Source organism: Rutilus rutilus (genome assembly GCF_951802725.1).
Source record: "Rutilus rutilus genome assembly, chromosome: 1".
Taxonomy (NCBI): Eukaryota; Metazoa; Chordata; class Actinopteri; order Cypriniformes; family Leuciscidae; genus Rutilus; species Rutilus rutilus.
Window position 1 is genome coordinate 54,702,047 of NC_140209.1, and position 22,076 is coordinate 54,724,122.

The window sequence follows — 22,076 nt, forward strand, 5'->3', positions numbered from 1 at the left end:
CTCTCGGCTGCACCTCTCTCTCAGAGCCAGTAATCAAACGTATTCTGCTTGATACATGCCCCATTACAGCCACTCTCATGTTCCATTTGCCCACCGCTCGCACAATGGTGTCATTATGATGGCAAAAAACTAGCGGCGCTACTGTAGCCGCACACAGTGCTTAACACAGTCAGCACACCGAAATGAAGGGTGCGGTAGAATTATTGGCACTGAGAATAAAGCAGTGCTCATCTTAGCTGGCCAGCATATGCTTGTGTCAGTACAAGCTACACAGTTAGCATAGTTAGCATAGCGAGTGAGACATTAGAAAATGGTTGTTAGGCGCAAATGATTCGTAATTTTGTTTGTGTGAAGAAGATTCAGATTTGTTAACTTAGCTGTGTGTAAGAATGTATGATGTGCGGTTTGCTTGAGCCGGATGTGTGATGTTGTGTTAGAGTTATGGATTCAAGTTTTTCTGTCATCTGAGATGTTACGAGTATCAAAGAAACAGAAAACAAGGGCTGAATGTAAAATGAAGCATGTTGAAAATAACTATTGTTGTTTCCAGACTGAGTGCCGATTTCTTCCGTGTTGATGTGTTTCCTAGTGTAACAGCACATTGAAGGCCTCTGCTATAGCTACTTGCTAATGCTAGCTAGAGGCAGTTGGTAGTAGTTGGAGTAGATATGCTCATTCTAGAGAGTATTTTATTGCAATGCGAGTCATCAGTATTTTTGGTACGTTGTTCTGGAAGAGTTTTATTTCAAACGCATGTATTTGCTAAACTAGTTTGTTTTTTTAGAACTACATGAACTCAACACTTACTAAAATGAACTAAAAGTCAGCGAAATAAAAATACTTAAGAGATGTTAAAGATGCTACATTTTAAGTTTTTAAACTTAACTTTAAAGCTAGCTCTTCCCTGTAAGTAACTGTTAGGCTATGCAGCGGTCAGATTCACTTACTCTTAAATGCACATGACGTCAGCAAGAGCCGTCTAAGAATAAACCTTCTGGCTGGTTTTATTTCGCTGACAGATCTGCATATGGGACGCATTGAAACGTGTTCGCCAAAACAGTGTGTTTTTGTGAAAAAGTTTGTAACACTGTAACTTCACACAATGATTTGTGCGTCCTCTGTGCATGCATGAAATATTTTTAAAGCAGTCATATCATAAGTCATATGGTTTTCAACATTTTCCTTGATCTTGTAAAATATTTTTGTAACTTTCAAAACTCAAAACTGCCTCCCCAGTCTATTGGTTTAATTTAGTAATGCCAAACTGCAGAAGTGGCTCGTTCTGAAATCAGTGGATTTCTGATGTAAGAAACTAAAAATCGTCCACATTTACTTGTCAGCAGTTTCAAAACTAGAGCTGACAGGATTAATTCTAAGTGGAAAATTTAATTATGACTGCTTTTGGCACAAGTAAGTAGGCCTAAAAACTGCAAGAGAAAATAATAAATAATAAAAATGTAAAATGTTTTTACATTTCAGTTTAGATTTAAGATATACATTTCGGACCTTAATCATTTACGATGTTGATTCAGACTCTGTGTTTATAATTTAAACAGATTATAATTATTTAATGTTAAATATCCAATGAAAAGTGTTATTTGGGAACCACTCTCACAAGGAAAAAACAATTTCCTCCTTTAATTAAATCTGGCAAAACTGAGCAGTTTTTTTTTTTTCAGCACATTGTATTGCACATTAATTACCTCATAAGGGAAAAGGAAATAGACTTTAGCTATGGTAAATAATGTAAATGTAAATTTTTTATTAATTTGTGGATTGGCTTCAGGCAAACTAGTGTTTCTTTTAATTCTGACAATGTAGTCTTCACGAAATAACAGTGTTTTTGTGTAACTCTTTATAAATTATGTACATTTTCCATTTTTCTTGAAAAATATAAACATGGATTGTAGCATATATAGACTATCAGGCTAAATACAGTAACATTTTAGATGATGTCCCACTTTCTGAACAGGACATATAAATGTATGTGCATTTATTATCTTATGTTGTGGAAATTAAAGTTTATTCAGTTCTTCTAGTGAATGGAAATAAGGTGGCTTACATTAAGCTGTTGGTTGCATCTCTTATTATTCATGTAATTTATGACAGCAAATTTCAGAAAAGTCCTGTTAAGAATAATGAGGCTGGTAAGGACAAGTGGAATAACAATCACTTATAACATTTACTGCATGTCATCATAATTATAAATTATATAAATTAGAAATGTGTTACAGTTAAGTTACAGTGTTGCTTAATTATATGTCACCTCAAAATCATCATAAATGTATTGTGAATATTCAATATTTCCACATCGTCAATCATATGTGATCTCAAATGTTACTTGAGGAAATTTTTTTGACATGAAGTGCAATTTTTTTTCTTGTCATTCGCAAGATTTTCCTATATACAGTTTGTTCAAAATATAGTATAGCCATGTGGCACATGCATTTTGTTTCTTTATGTAGCCTAAGTAATGTTGTCCGATGAATTGTTTGCATTGTTTATGCATTTATTCTCAATAGATGTTTTAAATATTTACAAAGTAAGTTGGCTTTAGAAATGTAAGATCATATTAAAAGTTAAGGGTTCAAAGTAGGCTATAAATAATTTTTTGGGGAAAAATATCTCTTTTTGTGAAAAGAAATCATGTTTTCTTTGCTGTTTCTTTGTTTCCTCTGTATTCGCTGCATATGTTGGATTTATTCTGACGTTTTTGGAGCAAGGCTCACAAGTCATATATCGAGGCTTAGGTTTATTGGCCAATATATCAGTTATCAACTTTCACATATAAATACTTATCGATTATCCTTTCGTCCAAAATTTGGTGTTATTGTTCTGCTCTGCTTTGCCATCGGTTGCATGAGTAACACTGCAGTTAGCAATCAGTTTCACCACTCTTTTGAGTGTTTCTCTTCCCATATGCCTCATAACTAAATAAACAGGCAGTGTGCAACAGTTAAGAGGTAGATGCGATTGACTCGCACAACAAAACGCACAATAACAAGATGTAATATTAATCTCTCTCGCTCTCTTTCAGCTCACGTACCAATGATCATCCCACCGTCCACCATTATCCTCCATTGGCACATGCACCAAAGGTTGCCGACCCCTCCGTTAAACCTTTGCTGTTCCCCAGGGAAGGGTCTGAGGCTTTTAGAAGTGCAATTTATTGTGGATTATGCAGAGGAATTATTGAGCCCCACTCCATAAAGGACAGCTTAGTGACAAATGAGACACTGTCGGCTCGAGTGCCGATGTAAATTGCACCTCCAAAACAGAGCATGGGACCGCGATGCTCGCTTATGGGAGAATTAGAGTAATACATCTCCAGAAGCTTTGTGTCAGGCTCAGTGTAAGAAACAGGGAGTGTTATTACTATTAAGGGAGCATGTGAGCCTGCCGTGTTAGGACACATTCATAGGCGGCGTCTGTAAGATGCACCACGCTTTATTACTCTTGATGTAAATGGCAGTACGACGAACCACAGTGTCAGAGTAGATTTATAGATCAATTATGGAGATCAGGAGCTAATTCGGGGCTACGCACCAGTCCACCATACCAGTCTGCTGAGCTTTAACTGAATCACCTTGCGCATTAGACAGGATGAATACATTGGACACAGATAAAGCCCTCTGTCAAATTCGGTGGAAAGATTGAGCCTAACACACCCTCATTATTCAGTAATCCGATTCATAGGCGTCTGCTAATGAGGGATTTCTGACATGCATAACGACATCAACCTGAGCGGCCCAAATTGTCCTTTTACCAAATTTGCATCTCATTAAATTGAATTTACCGGTGACTGTCATAATTTGGTCTGGTAAAACAGGAGTTTGATGGTAAAGGGCATAGAACGTTACGGAGACTTGCGGTGACGGAGGTGTGCTGGAGACAATGGTATTTCACGGCATGTCTCCGGATTTAAAAAAGGAAGAATCTGCCGATTATCTCCATTTGAGAGGTGATTACTTTAAAGGGGTCAAGAGGTTAATAAATGAATTACATCTCTGGAAGCTCGGTTCCCAGCCATGCGCTAACGGCTCAGACGACTAATTGTAGGAATTTAATCTAGCGTTCCTGACCAGTCCGATTGAACGATCCGCCTCTCTCTGCTTTCTAAGAGATGAAGCTGCTGTCATTATCCTTGCATTGTGCTTTCCTGAAAGCCGAATAACCACAAAATACCAGACCGCCATTTACGAGATAATCAGTAGCTAAGTTTACGTAGCGTTAATGTAGCCGCTGATAACCGCAAACAGGGAACCACAACATTACTTGAAAGCAAGCAATAAAATTAAAAAGACAGATGAAGGAAATTCACTAAGAGTTCATTGCTAAAGCTGATAGCAATGTTTATTTACGCACACTGTTTACGTTAGCACTGCGCTACATGAGTTATGCTAATGGGGTAACAGTGCTTTTTCAAGGTCCGCTCTGAGTGTGAGGTTACTGAGGATGAATGTTTACGCTGAAAATAATATCAATGACCTCATTTACACATGCCTGTCACAGGTTTTTGCGCTGAAATATCCAGCTTCTTTATTTTAACGTAAGAGCTTATTTTATGTGTGGCTTCCACTTCCAATTATTTTTGCTGCACAAAAACAGTCCGTTATGCTATGATGATGTTGCAAAGCGGTATTTGTTATCATAGTTTTACCGTTTATTGCACTTTGTTATTCTTCTAGTTACTTACCTATAGCTGCTAATGAAGCGTCGCACATTCACAGGATCTCTTTCTTTTGCATTGAAAAATAAGATGGATTGTATAGCTTCAATGATGCAAGTGCTTAGCAAATTTGTCTCATATTTTCCTTTAGACTAATGTCAAAACATCATTAAGCCATACAATTCCCTTAATTGTTGATATAGTATTTTCCATGTTGTATTTCACCATATGGGGATGAAAATAGGCACTGTTTTTGCACCGGCATCATTTCCTGCTTTATTTTTTGTCAGACAAAAGCTTGCTGTGTAGTGGCCAATTGCTTCTTGCCTCAAAATAAATGAACATACATTATCGAACGAAGCAGTGAGTGGTTCTGAGCAACCTGCGGCATGTGTAAAATAGATGTATGGCACGTCGTGCTAGATGAGTGAGTCTGCTGAGCAAATAGATAATAATGATCGTGGTGATTATAGTTATGATCTAATGTAACTGGATAATTAGGTTATTATTTGCCTTGGATCAAGGCTGTCTCCAGATAAATAGATGTTCAAATGCACATCATTCATACATTTTTCTCCCTTAGTTTCTCTTTTCCTTTATCCATTTTTATAGTGAAGATGTCGGTCTTTTGTAGCTCAGGAATCTTGAAGAATGTTAAGAAGAGTTATGGACTCTCTTTTACACATCTTAATCATTATTTTAAAAAAGGTTTTTAAAATGTTCCGCTATTATTATTCTTAATACATTAAGTTATTGTATGTGTGAAGTGCATTTTTAAGGTTTTTTTTATTTTTAAGGTTTTTTAATAAATTTATACAAAATTAGGACAAGAAAATTAAAGCTTTGGTGACTTTCATTGTAAATAGTTGTTAAGAAACATTTTGAGTCTTCAGAGGAGGTGAATCTGAGAAGCCGGCATGAATTGTAAAATCATCTATTTTCTAAATGCATGTTATTGATATATTCTGAACAAGTCATCATGCACATTTCATTTAAAGTCCCCCTATGGTGCAAATCAAGTATGTAATGTTGTTTATATGTTATATGTCCAAAGACAGTCTCAAAAACGCAGTTTGAATTCGCTGACGTCACAAACTACCTTGTAACCAATCAGGTCAACGTGTGATCGTCAACGAGTGGATCTCTGAGCTGGTGTGAGTGAGTGGAGGCGGGGCTAATTTGCATATTCATAGAACCGCATATACTAAATGAGGCAAGGTTGTAGAGTTACATTCAAGCTATTTTAAGGCATGAAAAAAAAATTAAAGGAAAAAACTTTCAAATATGTAATTTTGGTGATCAAAGATGAGTTTTCAGGGGGGAAAAATGACTGACTATTTAAAAAAAAAACATCTTCCATTGAAACTTTACATTGACATTGACATTTACCGGACTTCTCCAGTCATTTGTTCTGTTTAAACCCTGCCCATTTCTTTCAATCAACTCCAAGCTCACATTCAAATCTGCCTCCGTCCAATCAACAACCGGTGGATTGAAACAAGTCCCCACCCTAAAAAATTTTTCAACAATTCGTTTTGCTTGGATGAATGTCAGTACGCAAGAAAAGATCCGTCGCTACTTCCGTTTTATCGCAACTTTAAGAAGAAATCTAAATTTGCTCTCCTTTTAACGTCTAGGAGAAACCATTGAGACGTTAAAGAGATTACATAAGTGATTTTTCTTTCCTATGGGATCCTCTGTATTTTAGCAAGAGCCTATCCTCCTATCTCTCTGTACTGGGAGAAATATTGCCATCCTCTTCACTGGAACAGCAACACTGATGATAATGGTGGATCAGATCAGAGCGAAAGGTCAGTCACTGCCCTAAGGCAAGCTCATAGTGAATACCCACGCTGCACTGCTCCCCTCTCAACCAGCACAGCCTCCCAAGACCGCCTGCTGTACCTCTTTCTTTTACTCTCTCTCTCTCTCTCTCTCTCTCTCTCTCTCTCTCTCTCTCCCATCTATCCTTTATCATCCGGGACCGCGGGAGAGCCATTGTACTGAGTGCAGACAGAGGCGAGATCAAAAGAGAGAGGTTGAAAGACAATTTTTTTCTTATTAACAGCTACAAAAGCGAGGGGAAAAAAGAGAGACGGTGGAGCCTCCCAGGAGGGGAGCATTTTTTGACCATTAGTAACATGCAGACAGCAGGCGGAAGGACTCTGTGCATACTTCCATGTTTGTTTTCCCTTTTTTTACCTCCCGGACTTTGATGCTTTGACCTGCCCGCACGCGATCGGGCTGTTTTTTCTGTTATGGCCGATTTTATTGGTCACTCTCTTCTCTCGTGCCAGTGGCTGTGGGTTTTTGTTGTGCCACAGGAGAGGAGGGTAAATATCAGAGAAGGTCATGGGGAGGAGAGAGGGAGGATGGAGTGATGGCTGGAATAAACGAAGGAGAGAGTAGGAAGAGAGAACGGAATAGATGGGAGCTGGGAGGGATCAAAGGATGTGCGAAGGGCTGCCAAACTTGAGTTTCGACGGGAAGTGCAAGAACGTGAAATCAAAATTGATGACCTTTAAAGAACCCCTGAAGTCATTTTGATGATTCATCTTGTACTCGGGGGCATTTGTAAAAAAAAAAATAATAATAATTTTTGTCCAATTAAAAGCTCTAGAATGAGAATGCTTGCTTGAATACCACCTGCTTGAATAGCTTTAGCAATCAGCAAATCATGGCTCACATAGATCTACGTTGTTGTTCAAAAGTTTGGGATCAGTACGAATTATTTTTTTTTTTTGATGAAACGTGACATTTACAATGTTACAAAATCTGTTTTAAATAAATGCAGTTCTTTTGAACTTTATATTCATCAAAGAATCCTGAAATAAACGTATCACGGTTTCTACAAAAATATTAAGCATCACAACTGCTTTCAACATTGATAATAATCAGGAATGTTTCTTGAGCATCAAATCATCATATTAGAATGATTTCTGAAGGATCATGTGACACTGAAGACTGGATTAATGATGCTGAAAATTCAGCTTTGCATCACATTTGAACATATATTAATACAGAAAACTATTATTTTAAAGGTGACATATTATGCCCCTATTCACAAGATGTAATATAAATATATGATGTCCCCAAAATGTGCCTGTGAAATTTCAGCTCAAAATACCTTGCAGATAATTTATTATAACTTGCCTTCTTTTTTGTGTGTCCCTTTAAATGCAAATGAGCTGCTGCTCCCCGCCCCCATTCAGAAGAGGGCCGATCCTTTTACACGAGCTTTGGATAAAATAACAAAACATGCAAATAATCTCGCTCATCAGAAATAACCAGTAGCGGAGTGCAGCCTTACAGAGAGACTCGGGAAGAGGTTGTAACTTTTAGACGCACTTGGACGGTTCTGAATGGTTAGTGGATATATTTATGGAGTTGTTACGGAGTTCCTGGGGGATTTCTGTTGAAAATAAAATGAATCCTCTGCTCTCGTCTCATCTGAGGCTGGGACTCTAAATAGTGTTCAGAACAGAACAGTTTGCATGGTTTGCTCAAACTTTTGCCATTGCGTTAGAACTGGTTACACGGTTTTGTCGCTTGCAAAAACCAAATGGTGGTGCCGTGGGTGGAAGCGTGCAGATTAAGGGGCGGTAATATTATAATAAGATCCCCTTCTGACATAGAAATCTGATCGGCTTATTTTTTAACATGCTTGCAGTGAAAGGCTTACCAAAACAAAGTTACTGGATTGTCTCTTTTCATGTTTTCTGGGCTGGTAGATGGGACCCGATTATAGCACTTAAACACGAAAAAAGTTTTTCATGATATGTCCCCTTTAAATTGTAATAATATTTCACAATATTACTGTTTTTATTGTATCGAGTCAAAAAACATTGTATTGTTATTGAATCAAAAAAAAATTAGCCTTGGTGAGCAGAAAAGACTTTTCTCAAAGACATTTGAAAATCAAATGTCCCTGGTCTAATTATGCATGATTCATCAGAACAAACACACATATATATATATATATATATATATATATATATATATATATATATATATTTGTTTTAACAGCTTTTTCTGCCTCTAAATTGATTTTCTTTTCTGATGTAACCAAGGCCGTGCAGGAAAGTAATTAACAAAAATATATTATTTATCTACGTCAATGATCCAAAATCAAGTGCTGCATTACATTATTTCCAACTGAATATTCTGTTATACTTGGAAGTTTGTCCAATTATGAAAGTTAAATAGGGTTGCAAGCTTGGCTCAACCTCGGTTTGCCATACACAGTGATTGTATCTGAACAATCTGTTACATTAGTGTCTGTGTGTAGTGGTTTGGCCTACATTATGGGACCAAAATTGGCCAAACACTTTCCCACATGAGGAGGAAAGCTCAGAAAGTTTTCTGTGAGGGTTAAATTTAAGGGTTTATGTAGGGTTATGGGATAGTAAATATCAGTAGCTAAAGTATTAAAATCATTTGGAGTGCCTGTGTGTGTGTGTGTGTGTGTGTGTGTGCGTGCGTGTGCGCGTGTTGACATCCCTGTTTTTATTTTAATTCTTCAATTTTTTTTATTATTGGCAATCTATTTTTTACATCTATGACTAGGGAAGATCAATGAAAAGAGTGGGCAGAGGGTTATGAGGATCAAAGCAAATCCCCTTGAAGAGACACACAAGCACACACACACACACACAGGTTCTCCTCCCAATAAACACGCAGTACGGTCTGTCTGTTCTTTTTGAACGCACAGCAGGGGCAGCATTAGCTCTAATAATTCAATGCATTTCTGTCGTTTTTTTCTTCCTTTCAGCCCTGAAGGAAGAGCAGCCTCCAAGAACAAATGAAAGAAACTTCCAGACTGATTTATTTCATTAGGCAAATGAGATGTGTGAGCCCTCTGGCAGTACTGACTCGAAGACTGCCCTCTCTCTCTCTCTCTCTCTCTCTCTCTCTCACTTCCTGAGCCTCTTTATACCTTTGCATTTCTCTCTCGTCTAAACGTGCACAGAATGGCCACTCTTGGTGTTTGCATGGTGCATGTCCTGCGGAGGGCCGTACGTTCACATCCATGCATATGTAGCACGTCACGTTCAATCAAGCTCTGGAATGACTGGAACTGAAGTGTTTGCCAGGGAACAGCTGTTGCCGTGTTAGTGCAGAACAAAATGGCCGCCATTCAGCTCTAGCCGTCTAACTGTACCTGACCGATGTCAAGTGTGCTCCGAGAGCTCCTCTCAATTATTTTGACTAAGTGTGATGTGAAATAGGCTATGTGGAGCCAGAAAACACGGATCAGGTCGGAGCAACAGTGGGCATCTGGCAGAATAACTATATTTACAGTTTACCTGGATGAGAAAACTGGGCTTTGACACATTTTTGAACGTAGCAACATGTAAAATTGTTAGAAGAGTTTGTTTTCACGTAATCGCAGATGTTTTGGGCCTCAGTCCAAACAATTAATTCGAATTCAACATCATGTGTTTTGCTTTTGTTTATTTGGTTACTACTGAATTATTGGTGAACAACAACACCATGGAAGAGATGTTGACATGTTAGCACAGTGCAAAATGGCCACCCTTCAGCTCTAGCCATCTAACTCCACCTGACCACCGCCAAGTTTGCACTTCTCAATTATTTGGAATTAGTGTGATATAAAATGGGCAACAACGGGGCACCTACTGCTTTTCTATTTAACTCAGATCATCTTCAAATGATTTCTCCACCATTACAGTAGTCAACCTAAAAGAGTAAATTGACCGTAGGCGGGGACAGATTACACTAATAGCTGGTAATGGATTGCATTTGGAAAATCTTGAAATCTTGAAGGTTCGATTTTTTGACAGTTTTCAGTGGTTATGAGGAGCAATATGAGAGAGCAATTGGGTGATCGTTGTTTAGGTACATTAAACCACGTTAAGCTTTTTCACGTTAGGACTTATACATAAAGCCCATGAGAACCATGGGAAGTGTGAAAATGTGAAGCAGAAATGCTTAATGTCAGATAACGTCCATAATAATTGGACTTTGGGTTAGATTTTTTGATAGTTTTCACTGGTTATGAGGAGCAATACGAGAGAGAAATTTGGGGATAATTGATCGCTGTTTAGGTACATTAAACCACATAAAGCTTTTTCCTTACAATAGGCTCTAATGAAGCAGAAATGCTTAATGTCAGATTACGTCAATAATAATTTGACTTTTGGTTTGATTTTTTTGACCGTTTTCAGTGGTTATGAGGAGCAATATGAGAGAGAAATTTGGCAATCATTGTTTAGGTACATTAAACCACGTCATGTCATTGTCAACATGGTACTTATGAAGCAGAATAGTGGGTCATATGTCTAATGCTTTTTGAAAAATGAAGGCTTTCTTCTTCATAAAACGAGTCGGACCTCATCACATAATCTAATCTAACACCTGTTAATGAATTGCATTTAGACACATTTTAGAATGTAACAACACGTGAAATCGAGCTAGTATTGTATTGTTTGCATTTTTCCAGCCTCAGTCTGGATAATTCTTACGAATTTATATTCAAACAGCATGTTTTGCTTTCGCTTACCTGGTTACTTATGAATTATTGGAAAACAACGACACAAGGAAACACATTTTGACATCTTAGCACGGAACAAAATGGCCGCCCTTCAGCTCTAGCACGTCTAACTCAACCTGACCGCCGCCAAGTGTGCGACAAGAGCTCCACTCAGTTATGTTGAATAAGTGCGACATAAAATGGGCCGTGCAGAGCCAGAAAACGTGGATCCGGTCGGAGCAACAGTACCCATACACAAAAGAAATATACTTGAAATATATTTTCAGTATATATTTTGGAATATATGCAAATATTTGAAATTGGCCCAATAAATATATTTCACACTTAACATCATATATTTTTGTTATATTTCAGAATATATTTAAATGTATTTGGAATATATGCCACATATATTTTGACACTTTTGGGGACCCATACAGAAAAAAATACACTGAAATATATTCTGAAATATAACAAAAATATATGATGTTAAGAGTGAAATATATTTATTGGGCCAATTTCAAATATTTGCATATATTCCAAAATATATACTGAAAATATATTTCAAATATTTCTTTTGTGTATTGGTAGGCATCTCGCTTTGACAGAATGAACAGAATTACAGGCCACTACTGTTTTTTTTTTGTTGTTTTTTTGTGAGCCACAGAAGGGAAAGGCCGACAGTAAGAATTTAGGTCCTGCTGTTAGTATTGATCTCTCTTTCTCATTTGTCTCTCTGGTTCTCTTCTCACCAGGTTCTCCATCAGCGAGAGGGCGTGAGGGAAGGAGTGCCCCACATTCAAGCGCCCGCTGACCGCACTCCCCCTACCACCCTTCGCTCCGTCCACAGCATGGCTCTCTCTCTCTGGATCCTCTGCACGTGCACCATCGCCCTGAGCAACATCAGCCCCTCTGCACAGGGTCGGTACTCCACCTACTTCAGATCATTGCACAACGAGCCGCTGAATTTCCTGTTGTTTTTTGCTGGAATTTCTAATGTAGTTTCAGACATGGTGTATTTGCATAAGACCAGACAAGTACACAAGTACAATGCATACATCTTCTGTTACAACTGAGGTAAACTCAGTACTCAAGGGGGTCGTCGAGAAGTCTACTATTGTCTTTGCCATTAAGCCAGATATGTTAGTATTGAGGTAAAGATTCTTTCAAAAATCGGCTGCGTTTAACTCCACTTTAAGACATGCACTCGCGAACTTCCCTAAGCACTTCATGCCTCCATTTTGAACTGCATTTGATGAACCGATATTGAATCTTAAATTCCAAAATAAACCTTTTAGTATTTGCTATTTTCTGCTGATGCAAAACAAGCAATTCACTTAACATTATTTGTAGCATACCTTTTAATAATCCCATTAAGCCTAATGCTTTGTTAGGTTTTTTTAGGTAAATTCTTCCGCTTAGTTTTGATTAATATATCTAAAAATAAATAGCAATAAAATGTGTAATTTGTTGTTAAATTTAACCTTTAATGTTATACTGAATTAACCAACTTACAAGTATATTTACTACATTGAGAGATTGTGAAAAAAAATTACATGCACTGTACCTGACATATATCCAGACGAATCGATATTGAATCAAAATCTGAATCGAATCTTTTGCACTAATAAAAACTTTTGAACCACTTATTTATTAAAACAATAAATGTACTGACTACAAATGGTTACCTTTAAGTTAGAAGTGCCATTTGAAGTTATACTGGCATATACTGGTCTCATCTGCCTCTATACATGGGCCAGTGTGGATGCGTGTGAATTAACCGTATGTGTGGTGGATGGAGGGACCCATGTGGCAGTAAAGCTGGTGTGTGGATGCGATGGGCCTGAGGTCTGTGGACGGGGGATGTAGCAGGGGTCTGTCCAGCTAGTGCCCTTCCACTCCGACACCACCGCACCATCTGCCGCTCTGCGGGGCCCGTGCCAGGCCTAGAGAGCAGGGAAGCGTGCAGCGTTTGCTTGTCCAGGTGTATTTGGTGGCTGCTGTATTTCCTGTGTTTAATTTGCCTGGTTCTGCTGCTGTGAATGGATGTGATGTACTCAGTGTTCCATTGGACACGTTTTGGCCCTGAGCACGGAGCCGCTTCATCAATGTGTTGTACGTGTGTGTGTGTGTGTGTGCATGAGTGCCTCCAGCTGTCTCTGTGACCTGGCTCTGGATTAATAATGCATTAATAATCAATTGAGTGTTATCAAGGTTGTGCTGCTAGAGCAGGCAATTTGGAGAAATAAGGAAGCCTTCGTTCCTCTATGGGCTCATTGATCGCCTTGTGTTGCCATTAAAGCGTGCCACAAATAACACATACTCACACAGAGCACATAATTCTGTTTCTCATTTCTGCTGTTCTTGCCACCTTTGTGTGCGTGCGTGCGTGTGTGTGTTCGCGTGCGTGTGTTTTTGGATGGATGCATATACTGTGTTTATAAGGGAGACTGAGGCTAGTTGTAACGATTTTATACTCCCCACACACACACACACTGGATGGATGCATATACTGTGTTTATAAGGGAAACTGAGGCTAGTTGTAATGATTTTATACTCCCCACACACATTCAGAGAGAGAGAGAGAGACTATAAATATACACATTTATAATGTTACAACAGGTTCCCATTTCAAATAATTGAACTTTCTATTCCTCAAAGAATCTGAAAAAAATGTATCACAGTTTCCACAAAAATATTAAGCAGCACTATTAAGAAACTATTTTCAACATTGATAATAATACGAAATGTTTCTTGAGCATCAAATCATTTAGAATGATTTCTGAAGGATCATGTGACACTGAAGACTGGAGTAATGATGTATTCAGCTTTGATATCACGTGAATAAGCCAGATTTTATAATATATTTTAAATTGTAATAATATTTTCACAATGTTACTGTTTTACAGTCTTGGTGAGCACGAGAGATTTCTTTAAAATAATTATAATAATAATAATAATAATAAAAATATAAAAATCTTACAGCCCCAAAGTTTTAAATGGTATAGCTTTAGAAATCAATAAATATTTACACATTTTGGTACAAGTACTCATTTTAATTCGGAGCATATACAATTTTATTTGACCTCCTGAGATTTACAGTCAACATTTTCTGTTAAACACATCTTCCACTGAACACACTTTTTTTTTTTTTTTTTTGCATCAAGATACATGTGTTCAAGTTCATGCAGCTCAATTGCTGCTTACAGTAAAGCAAAAGGGAAACAAACCAAATACTAATATATTATGAATTTCTTGTTAACTTGTCAAATTGTTATGATGCCAATATAATTTGTGATGAAAAAAATAAAACAAGACACTACTGTATATGTAGCAGACAAATACACATATATAGTTTTTTTATTTTTATTATTACTGTTTACTTAAATAATTGTATTTATTTGGTTAAAATGGATAATTAGAATGGGTGTTAATAAGAGCATGTCCCTTATTAAAAAGAAAAAAATCAACACACTCTAATTAATGCACATAATCAAAACTTGAATTAGTAGACTGGAAATAAGCGTTTTCTTATTAGATTATTTTTCTCATTTTTGTTTTGTTTGTTTGTTTTTCCCCTTTTACAGAATATATGATCTGTCACTTTGTATGACAGTTTCAGGGTTTAGCCAATAGGGAAATGTGACAAATTAGATTTGAAATGCTAAGCAAAATTTTTTTAATATATTTTTCTGAGTACAGCCTCAAATGCACGCAATACAGTTACATGATTTTTATGTTTTGATTATTATAATTTGTTTCAGCTTCCAGTGTTTAAATGTCAAAACTAATAATCATAAATTGCTCATAGGCATGCTTGTGGGACTACGTGTGTGTGCGTGTGCTTGCTTGGATGTATATATGGACAGACACACTTCCTCAGAAAAATATCCCACATTCTGATCCCCTTAATACTTCCTTTAGTCTAATGTCTTCCTTTGGTCTAACACCGTCTGGTACACTAACAGCTCACTCAAACATTCTTCAGCGTGTCTCATACTTACAATCTAATACTCTGACGCCTCCATATGACACTCTCACATCTCGCATAAAATCACTTCTCAGTCTGACGCTCACTCCTTGATCTCACACTCTTGAATCACAGTGGAATTTTCCCACTCTGTAGCCTAGTATTGTCACTCTTCACTTCAATGCTCACTCATTTGTCACATTTTCTCCCTCGAAGACTTAATTTATGGCTTTTCGATTGAGTGAGATCTTGAGATGTTGAGTGACACAAATTAATGTTGAACATCGCTCACCATTGCGTGGATGGTTTCATGTCGCTCTGAAATGTCGTAGGGTAAGCAGCACTGCCGGTGATTGTCGGACCCTTTGATTGGTTCGCTGAGAGGACGGATTTTCGAACAGGGTAATCAGTTTGAAGTCAACGCAAGTGCTGTTTGCAGCCCATTTTACTTCTGAAATCTGATGTGTTTTTGAGTGCAACCGGATGTTCAACAACAAAAAATGTAGCGTTAAACTTCAAATCCTTCAGTTATTGATTTGATGGTGAAACATTGGTGCCATGCTAGCCGTCGCCAGAACATATAAAATGGGGGAGTATTTTGCTTTCAAAGGGTGCACACATTTTTATGATCTGAGAAACAGACTTTCACCAAAACAGTAACATCCCGTATTGACCCAGTTCTATATCAACACCAAAACACAAGATTGTCCATCCTGCAGACTACACCAAAAACCCTTTTGCATTATGCCCATATACTTCGTAAACACGAGGCACAAAAGCTTTTCAATTCAATTTTCAAACAACACAATGATAAAAGCATTACATACCAAATAGCAATACAAATATGTACATCTGTAGCAAAATGATTTGCAACAAAGACTTTGAGTGTACTCACTCACCATCAAAATATTTGACGCACCTATAAATATAGCCTAATTATGTTTCAAGTTCCGTTTTGTATAATAATGCGTTAAATATTCATTTTCTGATCATAGGAGGATATGAGTCACTATAAGTATCACTTATCACTAAGTAATGTTGCACCTACATGTCTACTTACTCTCATTAGAGTGTTAGTAGTTATTAGTAGAATGGTAGGGTTAGAGTAAGTTGATATGTAGTTGTAAAGTCACTTATAGTCAGTAGAATGTCTTTTGGAGGAGGATCACAATATAGAGTTTGCAGATATTAACCCTAAAACTGGCAATGTGATCTGGGTGTAACATAGTTTTTGTCGTCTTTTTTGGGGCGTAAGAATGATTTTTTTCATCAAATCCTTTTATCATTTATCACAGCCTGGTCTGTCTTGAGTATGCTGCTGGTCACATGATTTATTGAAAAAAAAATTGTGATTAATTAGTCAGCCTGACCTAAATCCAACATGGCTGCCGGTGGTACAGGACATTCAGATTTTGAGATAAGTAAATATATATTAAACTTACTTTTCTTTTGAAAAAATAATACTAACACTGCTAACATTAATTATGAACATTGTCTTAAGGTGCTAAAAAATAAAATTTATAAAAATGTTGTTATTTAGCACGTTTTGAAATATATGTTACACCTGAGTCACATTGCCACTTTTGGGTATAAAAAAGGGATTAACTTTGTATTAATTTTTGCAACAATCTTTGTATTCTGAGTTTTTTTTCTTTTTTTTTTCACAAATGATAAAAATTTACAGGTTAAACTGATACAGCCTGTCTGTCTTGAGTATGCTGGTCACATGATTTGCTTCAAGTTATCTGTGATCAGTTAGTCAGCCTGACCTAAATCCAACATTTTTTACCATTTTACCATTTTTTTTTTACCATTTTTATGGTAACACAGGGTCCGATTTCAAAACGGTTTTCACAGGCTGAATCTTGAGTTTGTAAGCTTTTCCAATGATATATAATATGTCAACATTATATGAGTTGAAGTATAGGATATAATTGTTTTAACCATGCAATGGCAGTTACAGTTATAGATTTGGTCCTTTTTTTAAACCCTAAACAGGCAATGTGATCTGGGAGTCACAACTCATAAAATCCAAAATACATAACATTTTTCAAAATTTCTTTTGGATATGATTTACTTAAGTCCAGATGATATAAAAAATGACATGAAATTATTTGTTGCTTAACATTTTCTACTCTTGCCTGTTTAAGGGTTAAGCAGACAGACTACTAATACTCTAATGAGACTCAAACTAGGCTGGTTTTTATCAAAATACTTAACATAATTCACAAAACCACACACCCAAACTGCAAAATACGTAATGCATCCTGAAAAATGAAGCACTGTAACCGAAACTGCATATAGCATTATCAAAATCAAACTTTTGCACGAAATGGCACACACTTCATTCATATTACCAGATTTTTGTCTAACCAACTACACACGGTTGGGCATAATGAAAAGCACTCTCTGATGCTTTGCCATAATACTAAAATAGTGTAAATTGTAGAAAATTCTTTAGGTTGGTCACATGCACAGAAATATTTGCAGATACACACAAATGCCGTTGAAAAAATTTTTTTTTTTTTTTTTTTTTTTTACCAAACAAGTCAGTGCAACATATGCACAGCAGATACATTTACATTGGAAAAATATGCTCACAAAAAACAGTAAACTTAAAAAGATTGAAGTGTTAACAATTAAGCATTGAGGTGTTTGGCCAGGTGGCACGTGTATTGGCCAATTAGCTCATGTAGTGTCATTTTGATTGGCAGTGTTTTGAAATGGCAAACATGTGACTTTATGTCAGATTGTTGTGTCTTATGCAGAGAACCGTGTTCAGTGCATTTAAAAAGTGTCATTTTGAAATGCAAAATGTGTGTAAAGCAGAAAATGTGTTCAGACTTTTGGAGACTTGAGAAGAGGTTTTGCTCTCTGTGTGTCAGTTTAAATAACTGTGCTGTGCATGTCATTTTAGTGTGTTAGCAATTGGGAAAAAAAACTGTATTATAGTCAACAGAATGTTCAAAAGGGACCAACAAAATAAAGAACTAAATTATACATGAAGGTCCACCCCTAGAAGCATCGAATGAGGAAAAAAAGCATACGAGTTTTCCACACAAAAAAAAAAAAAGTTATAAAATGCCACAAGAGTGTTTTAGTTATTGGAGGTGGAAGAGCTCTTAGATTTTTGGAACGTAGCATGACTGAAACCCTTTGACTTAAGTTGAGGGAAATTTCAAGTATTCCCCCCTTTGTCTGGAACACAGCGTTAGTCACATTGCTTTTATGGCTTAGGTAATTGACTGAAAAAAGCCTGAAGAACTGCAGAACTGAACACCCATGAGCAAACATGGCAGATTTCAAATCATATGGTCCTCTGGCACCCGAACAACTGCTGTTGAGATGAATGGGAATGCTGACGGATAGCTTTATTCAGGTATAATACACCTCATCTGAACACTGGAAGACATGGTCGTGTTTGGGAAAACTTTTTGGAAACAGCCATTATTTCTGCAATTCCATTTGATGACTTTACACACTCCGACATTAAATAACCTCTCGGCTCAGTTAATGCTGTTCAACGCCGTCACACTGCAGCACGGCACTTTGCAGTCGAGAGTTGCATTAATGTCTCGTCTGGAGCATGTCTCAGATTTAGCCTGCAGACTCTCAAAGACACACAGACACACACCTCTTGTAAACACACAGCCAGTGTAGCCCCTTCCTGCGCTGCTTGTAAATGTGCAGATAGGCTGTGAAACAGCATTAGTGCTCTTTAATGGGCTGGTGTATTGACCACTCATGGGTGCATGATGAAGTCTTGACATAGCTGTTTCATTTAGTGTGTGTGTGTGTGTGTGTGTGTGTGTGTGTTATTTCTCTATTTCTCTCCCTCTCTGTGTGTGTGTGTGTGTGTGTGTGTGTGTGACTGCTCTGACTGCTACAATCTGTCCTCATCTTACACACACTTAAATCCTCACTTCATGGTTGCTCTTGTGGAAAGACCTGCGGTCCTGTAGTGCGCACATGCACACTTTTTTTTCTCTCTCTTTCTCTTTTTCCTCCTCTTCTTAAGTTCTCATTCAGCTCTAGAGGACCAGCTGTTTTGCCTTATTTTTCTCCGAGCTCTTTCCAGCCTGAATGTTTAATGAGAGAGGAATTTGTTTGGGCTGCATGGATGCAGCATTCATGGGCTTTTGAAGCAGTCAGGGTTGAATTCATGCATGTATTGGCTGATTTTAATGCATAAATAAAGCCAGAGCTCTGGCGCTTAATCAGAGCCGAGATGCAGTTTGAAGGGGAGTCTTACTGTTTGCTCAAAGTGTTATATTATTTATTTATTTTTAAATCTGTGATTTTAACTTTTAGTGTTGCTGCTGTTGATCCACACCACTCTTGGCTCTGTCTTTAGAATATATAGCTACAGTATATGCACCACTCTTCCTTTTCTCTTCCTCTTGTTTTCTAATTTCCATTTCTTTTCTCCTATACTCTCCTCTCATTTCTCCTAACCTCTCGTTTCTCCTCTCCTCTCCTCTCCTCTCCTCTCCTCTCCTCTCCTCTCCTCTCCTCTCCTCTCCTCTCCTCTCCTCTCCTCTCCTCTCCTCTCCTCTCCTCTCCTCTCCTCTCCTCTCCTCTCCTCTCCTCTCCTCTCCTCTCCTCTCCTCTCCTGTATATGCACCACTCTTTCTTTCTCTTCCTCTTGTTTTCTAATGCATTCCATCTCATCACATTTACATGTTGTTGTATTTTTTTTTTTTTTCTCTCATCCCGCCTAGTGTTGTCTATCCTCTTCTTCTCTTGTTTCCTCGTTCCTTTTGTACATCATCTCACCTCATCTAATGTCTCGTCTTTTCTCTCCTCGTTTTGTCTTTTTGTATTCTAAAAAAAACTCTCAAAAAATGCGTATTCTCTCCTCTCCTCTCCTCTCCTCTCCTCTCCTCTCCTCTCCTCTCCTCTCCTCTCCTCTCCTCTCCTCTCCTCTCCTCTCGTTTCTCCTCTCCTCCCATTTCTTTTCTTCTGTACTCTCCTCTCATTTCTCCTATCCTCTCGTTTCTCCTCTCCTCTCCTCCCATTTCTTTTCTCCTCTCCTCTCCTCTCCTCTCCTCTCCTCTCCTCTCCTCTCCTCTCCTCTCCTCTCCTCTCCTCTCCTCTCCTCTCCTCTCCTCTCCTCTCCTCTCCTCTCCTCTCCTCCCATTTCTTTTCTCCTGTACTCTTCTCTCATTTCTCCTCTCCTCTCCTCTCCTCTCCTCTCCTCTCCTCTCCTCTCCTCTCCTCTCCTCTCCTCTCCTCCCATTTCTTTTCTCCTCTCCTCTCCTCTCCTCTCCTCTCCTCTCCTCTCCTCTCCTCTCCTCTCCTCTCCTCTCCTCTCCTCTCCTCTCCTCCCATTTCTTTTCTCCTGTACTCTTCTCTCATTTCTCCTCTCTCCTCTCCTCTCCTCTCCTCTCCTCTCCTCTCCTCTCCTCTCCTCTCCTCTCCTCTCCTCTCCTCTCCTCTCCTCTCCTCTCCTCTCCTCTCCTCTCCTCTCCTCTCCTCTCCTCTCCTCTCCTCTCCCATGGCTGTTGGTGGTGCCGTGTTCTTCAAAGCGTGAGCTGAGAGCAGCAGATCACAGACAGGTCTGTGCGAGCGAAAGGTTAATGGATGGCCTTTGAATATACATTGGGAGTGTGGGAGGAGGGGGAAGGAGCGAGAGTGGTGGTGGTGTGTTCTTTCAAATGGGCCTTTGAAGATGCTTCTCTCTCCTGTCTGTGTCTGTGTGTGTGTGTGTCTCCACTGATGATAGACAGAGGCCGTGTCTGAAGCCCTGCATTATCTGCTGTCTGGTCTGGCACATTTTCTTTTATTCATTGTGTGTGTGTGCTGTGGAATGGGCATTATGGAGACGTCTGGTTTTCACACCGGTGTGTGATTGTGTCATCACTTTGTTCTGGTATGTACTGATGTTGCATTTAGATGTGTGTGTGTGCGTGTGTGCGTGTGCGCGTGTGCGTGTGCGCGTGCGTGCATGCGCGCTTATTCTCTACCACCATCTAATAATTATCAGCAGTAGCCAAAGGCAGACAGAGAGACTGATGGGGCAGAAAGCAAATAAAAAGAGAAAAACTAGAAAATACATAAATGTGACCAAATGAGGGGACATAAAAGCTATTTGGGACAGGAGTAAACAAGAGATGTTTTTGTGAACACACATGCATCACCTAGATTGTTTGTGCAAGAGTGCATTTTCTGATGCATTTTCTTTTTTTTTACACTTGATAGGTGCTGTAAGTCAAATGTTTTATACCTAAAGAAATAAATAATACTTTTGATAGAGACATTTCAAATGATGTAATCTCATAAGATGAAGACGAGTCATATCAGTGGCCTAGAAAAGGTGTTTTATATAAGGCAGGGTCGATCGCATGGCTGGCGGATGCTACTGAATTTATTTTTGTAACCCTCTATTATCAGACATTTTTGGTTTTGTTATAAATTAGTTATGACTGACAAGTGCATAGGATATCTTTACAATGGCATTGGTACTAGAAAAACTCCACAGCGATTCAGTATAAAACCTAATACCACCATTATACTTTGTTAAATGTCATATTTGTGTACATTTTTGTGTACATATTTGTGGACACAGCATCAAATAACCCTGCAAATCCAATGTTTTCAAATGGGAATGGAGCTTCACAATTTACTGAGATTTGTGAAAGTAACATAACTTTCATCTAGTAGTTATCACATCTGGTGCCACATTCAAATTACTGCTTACTGATTCTGCATTCATTCGGTTGACGCAAACGTTTGCCAGAGGCCTCAGATTGGTTTCACATGGCAGGCTACAATTTTTTTTCTAAGCAAAGTGGAGATTTGGATTATTCCCCCCAAAATGGGAGAAATAACATCGACATTTCTAAAAGCCATTGCTCAAAATGAATCTTATATAGACTCCCTTAAAAGAGCAGATTTATATCATGAATGTTATAAAAAAGTGCTGAACTTCATTCAGACAACAG

General features: G+C 38.1%; 1 protein-coding gene across 2 annotated transcripts in view; it reads left to right on the plus strand.

Annotated features, from left to right (window-relative positions):
* The window catches only part of adgrl1a (adhesion G protein-coupled receptor L1a), a 113,468-nt gene that overhangs the window by 12,213 nt on the left and 79,179 nt on the right, over positions 1 to 22,076 (plus strand). Inside the window, exon 2 of one of the 2 annotated variants that reach the window (XM_084408633.1) lies at positions 11,918 to 12,083. In XM_084408633.1, coding sequence (XP_084264759.1) covers positions 11,918 to 12,083 — 166 coding nt within the window. Of the gene's footprint in view, positions 1 to 11,912; positions 12,084 to 22,076 lie in introns of those variants that run through there. The other variant, XM_084408632.1, reaches the window with a different exon arrangement.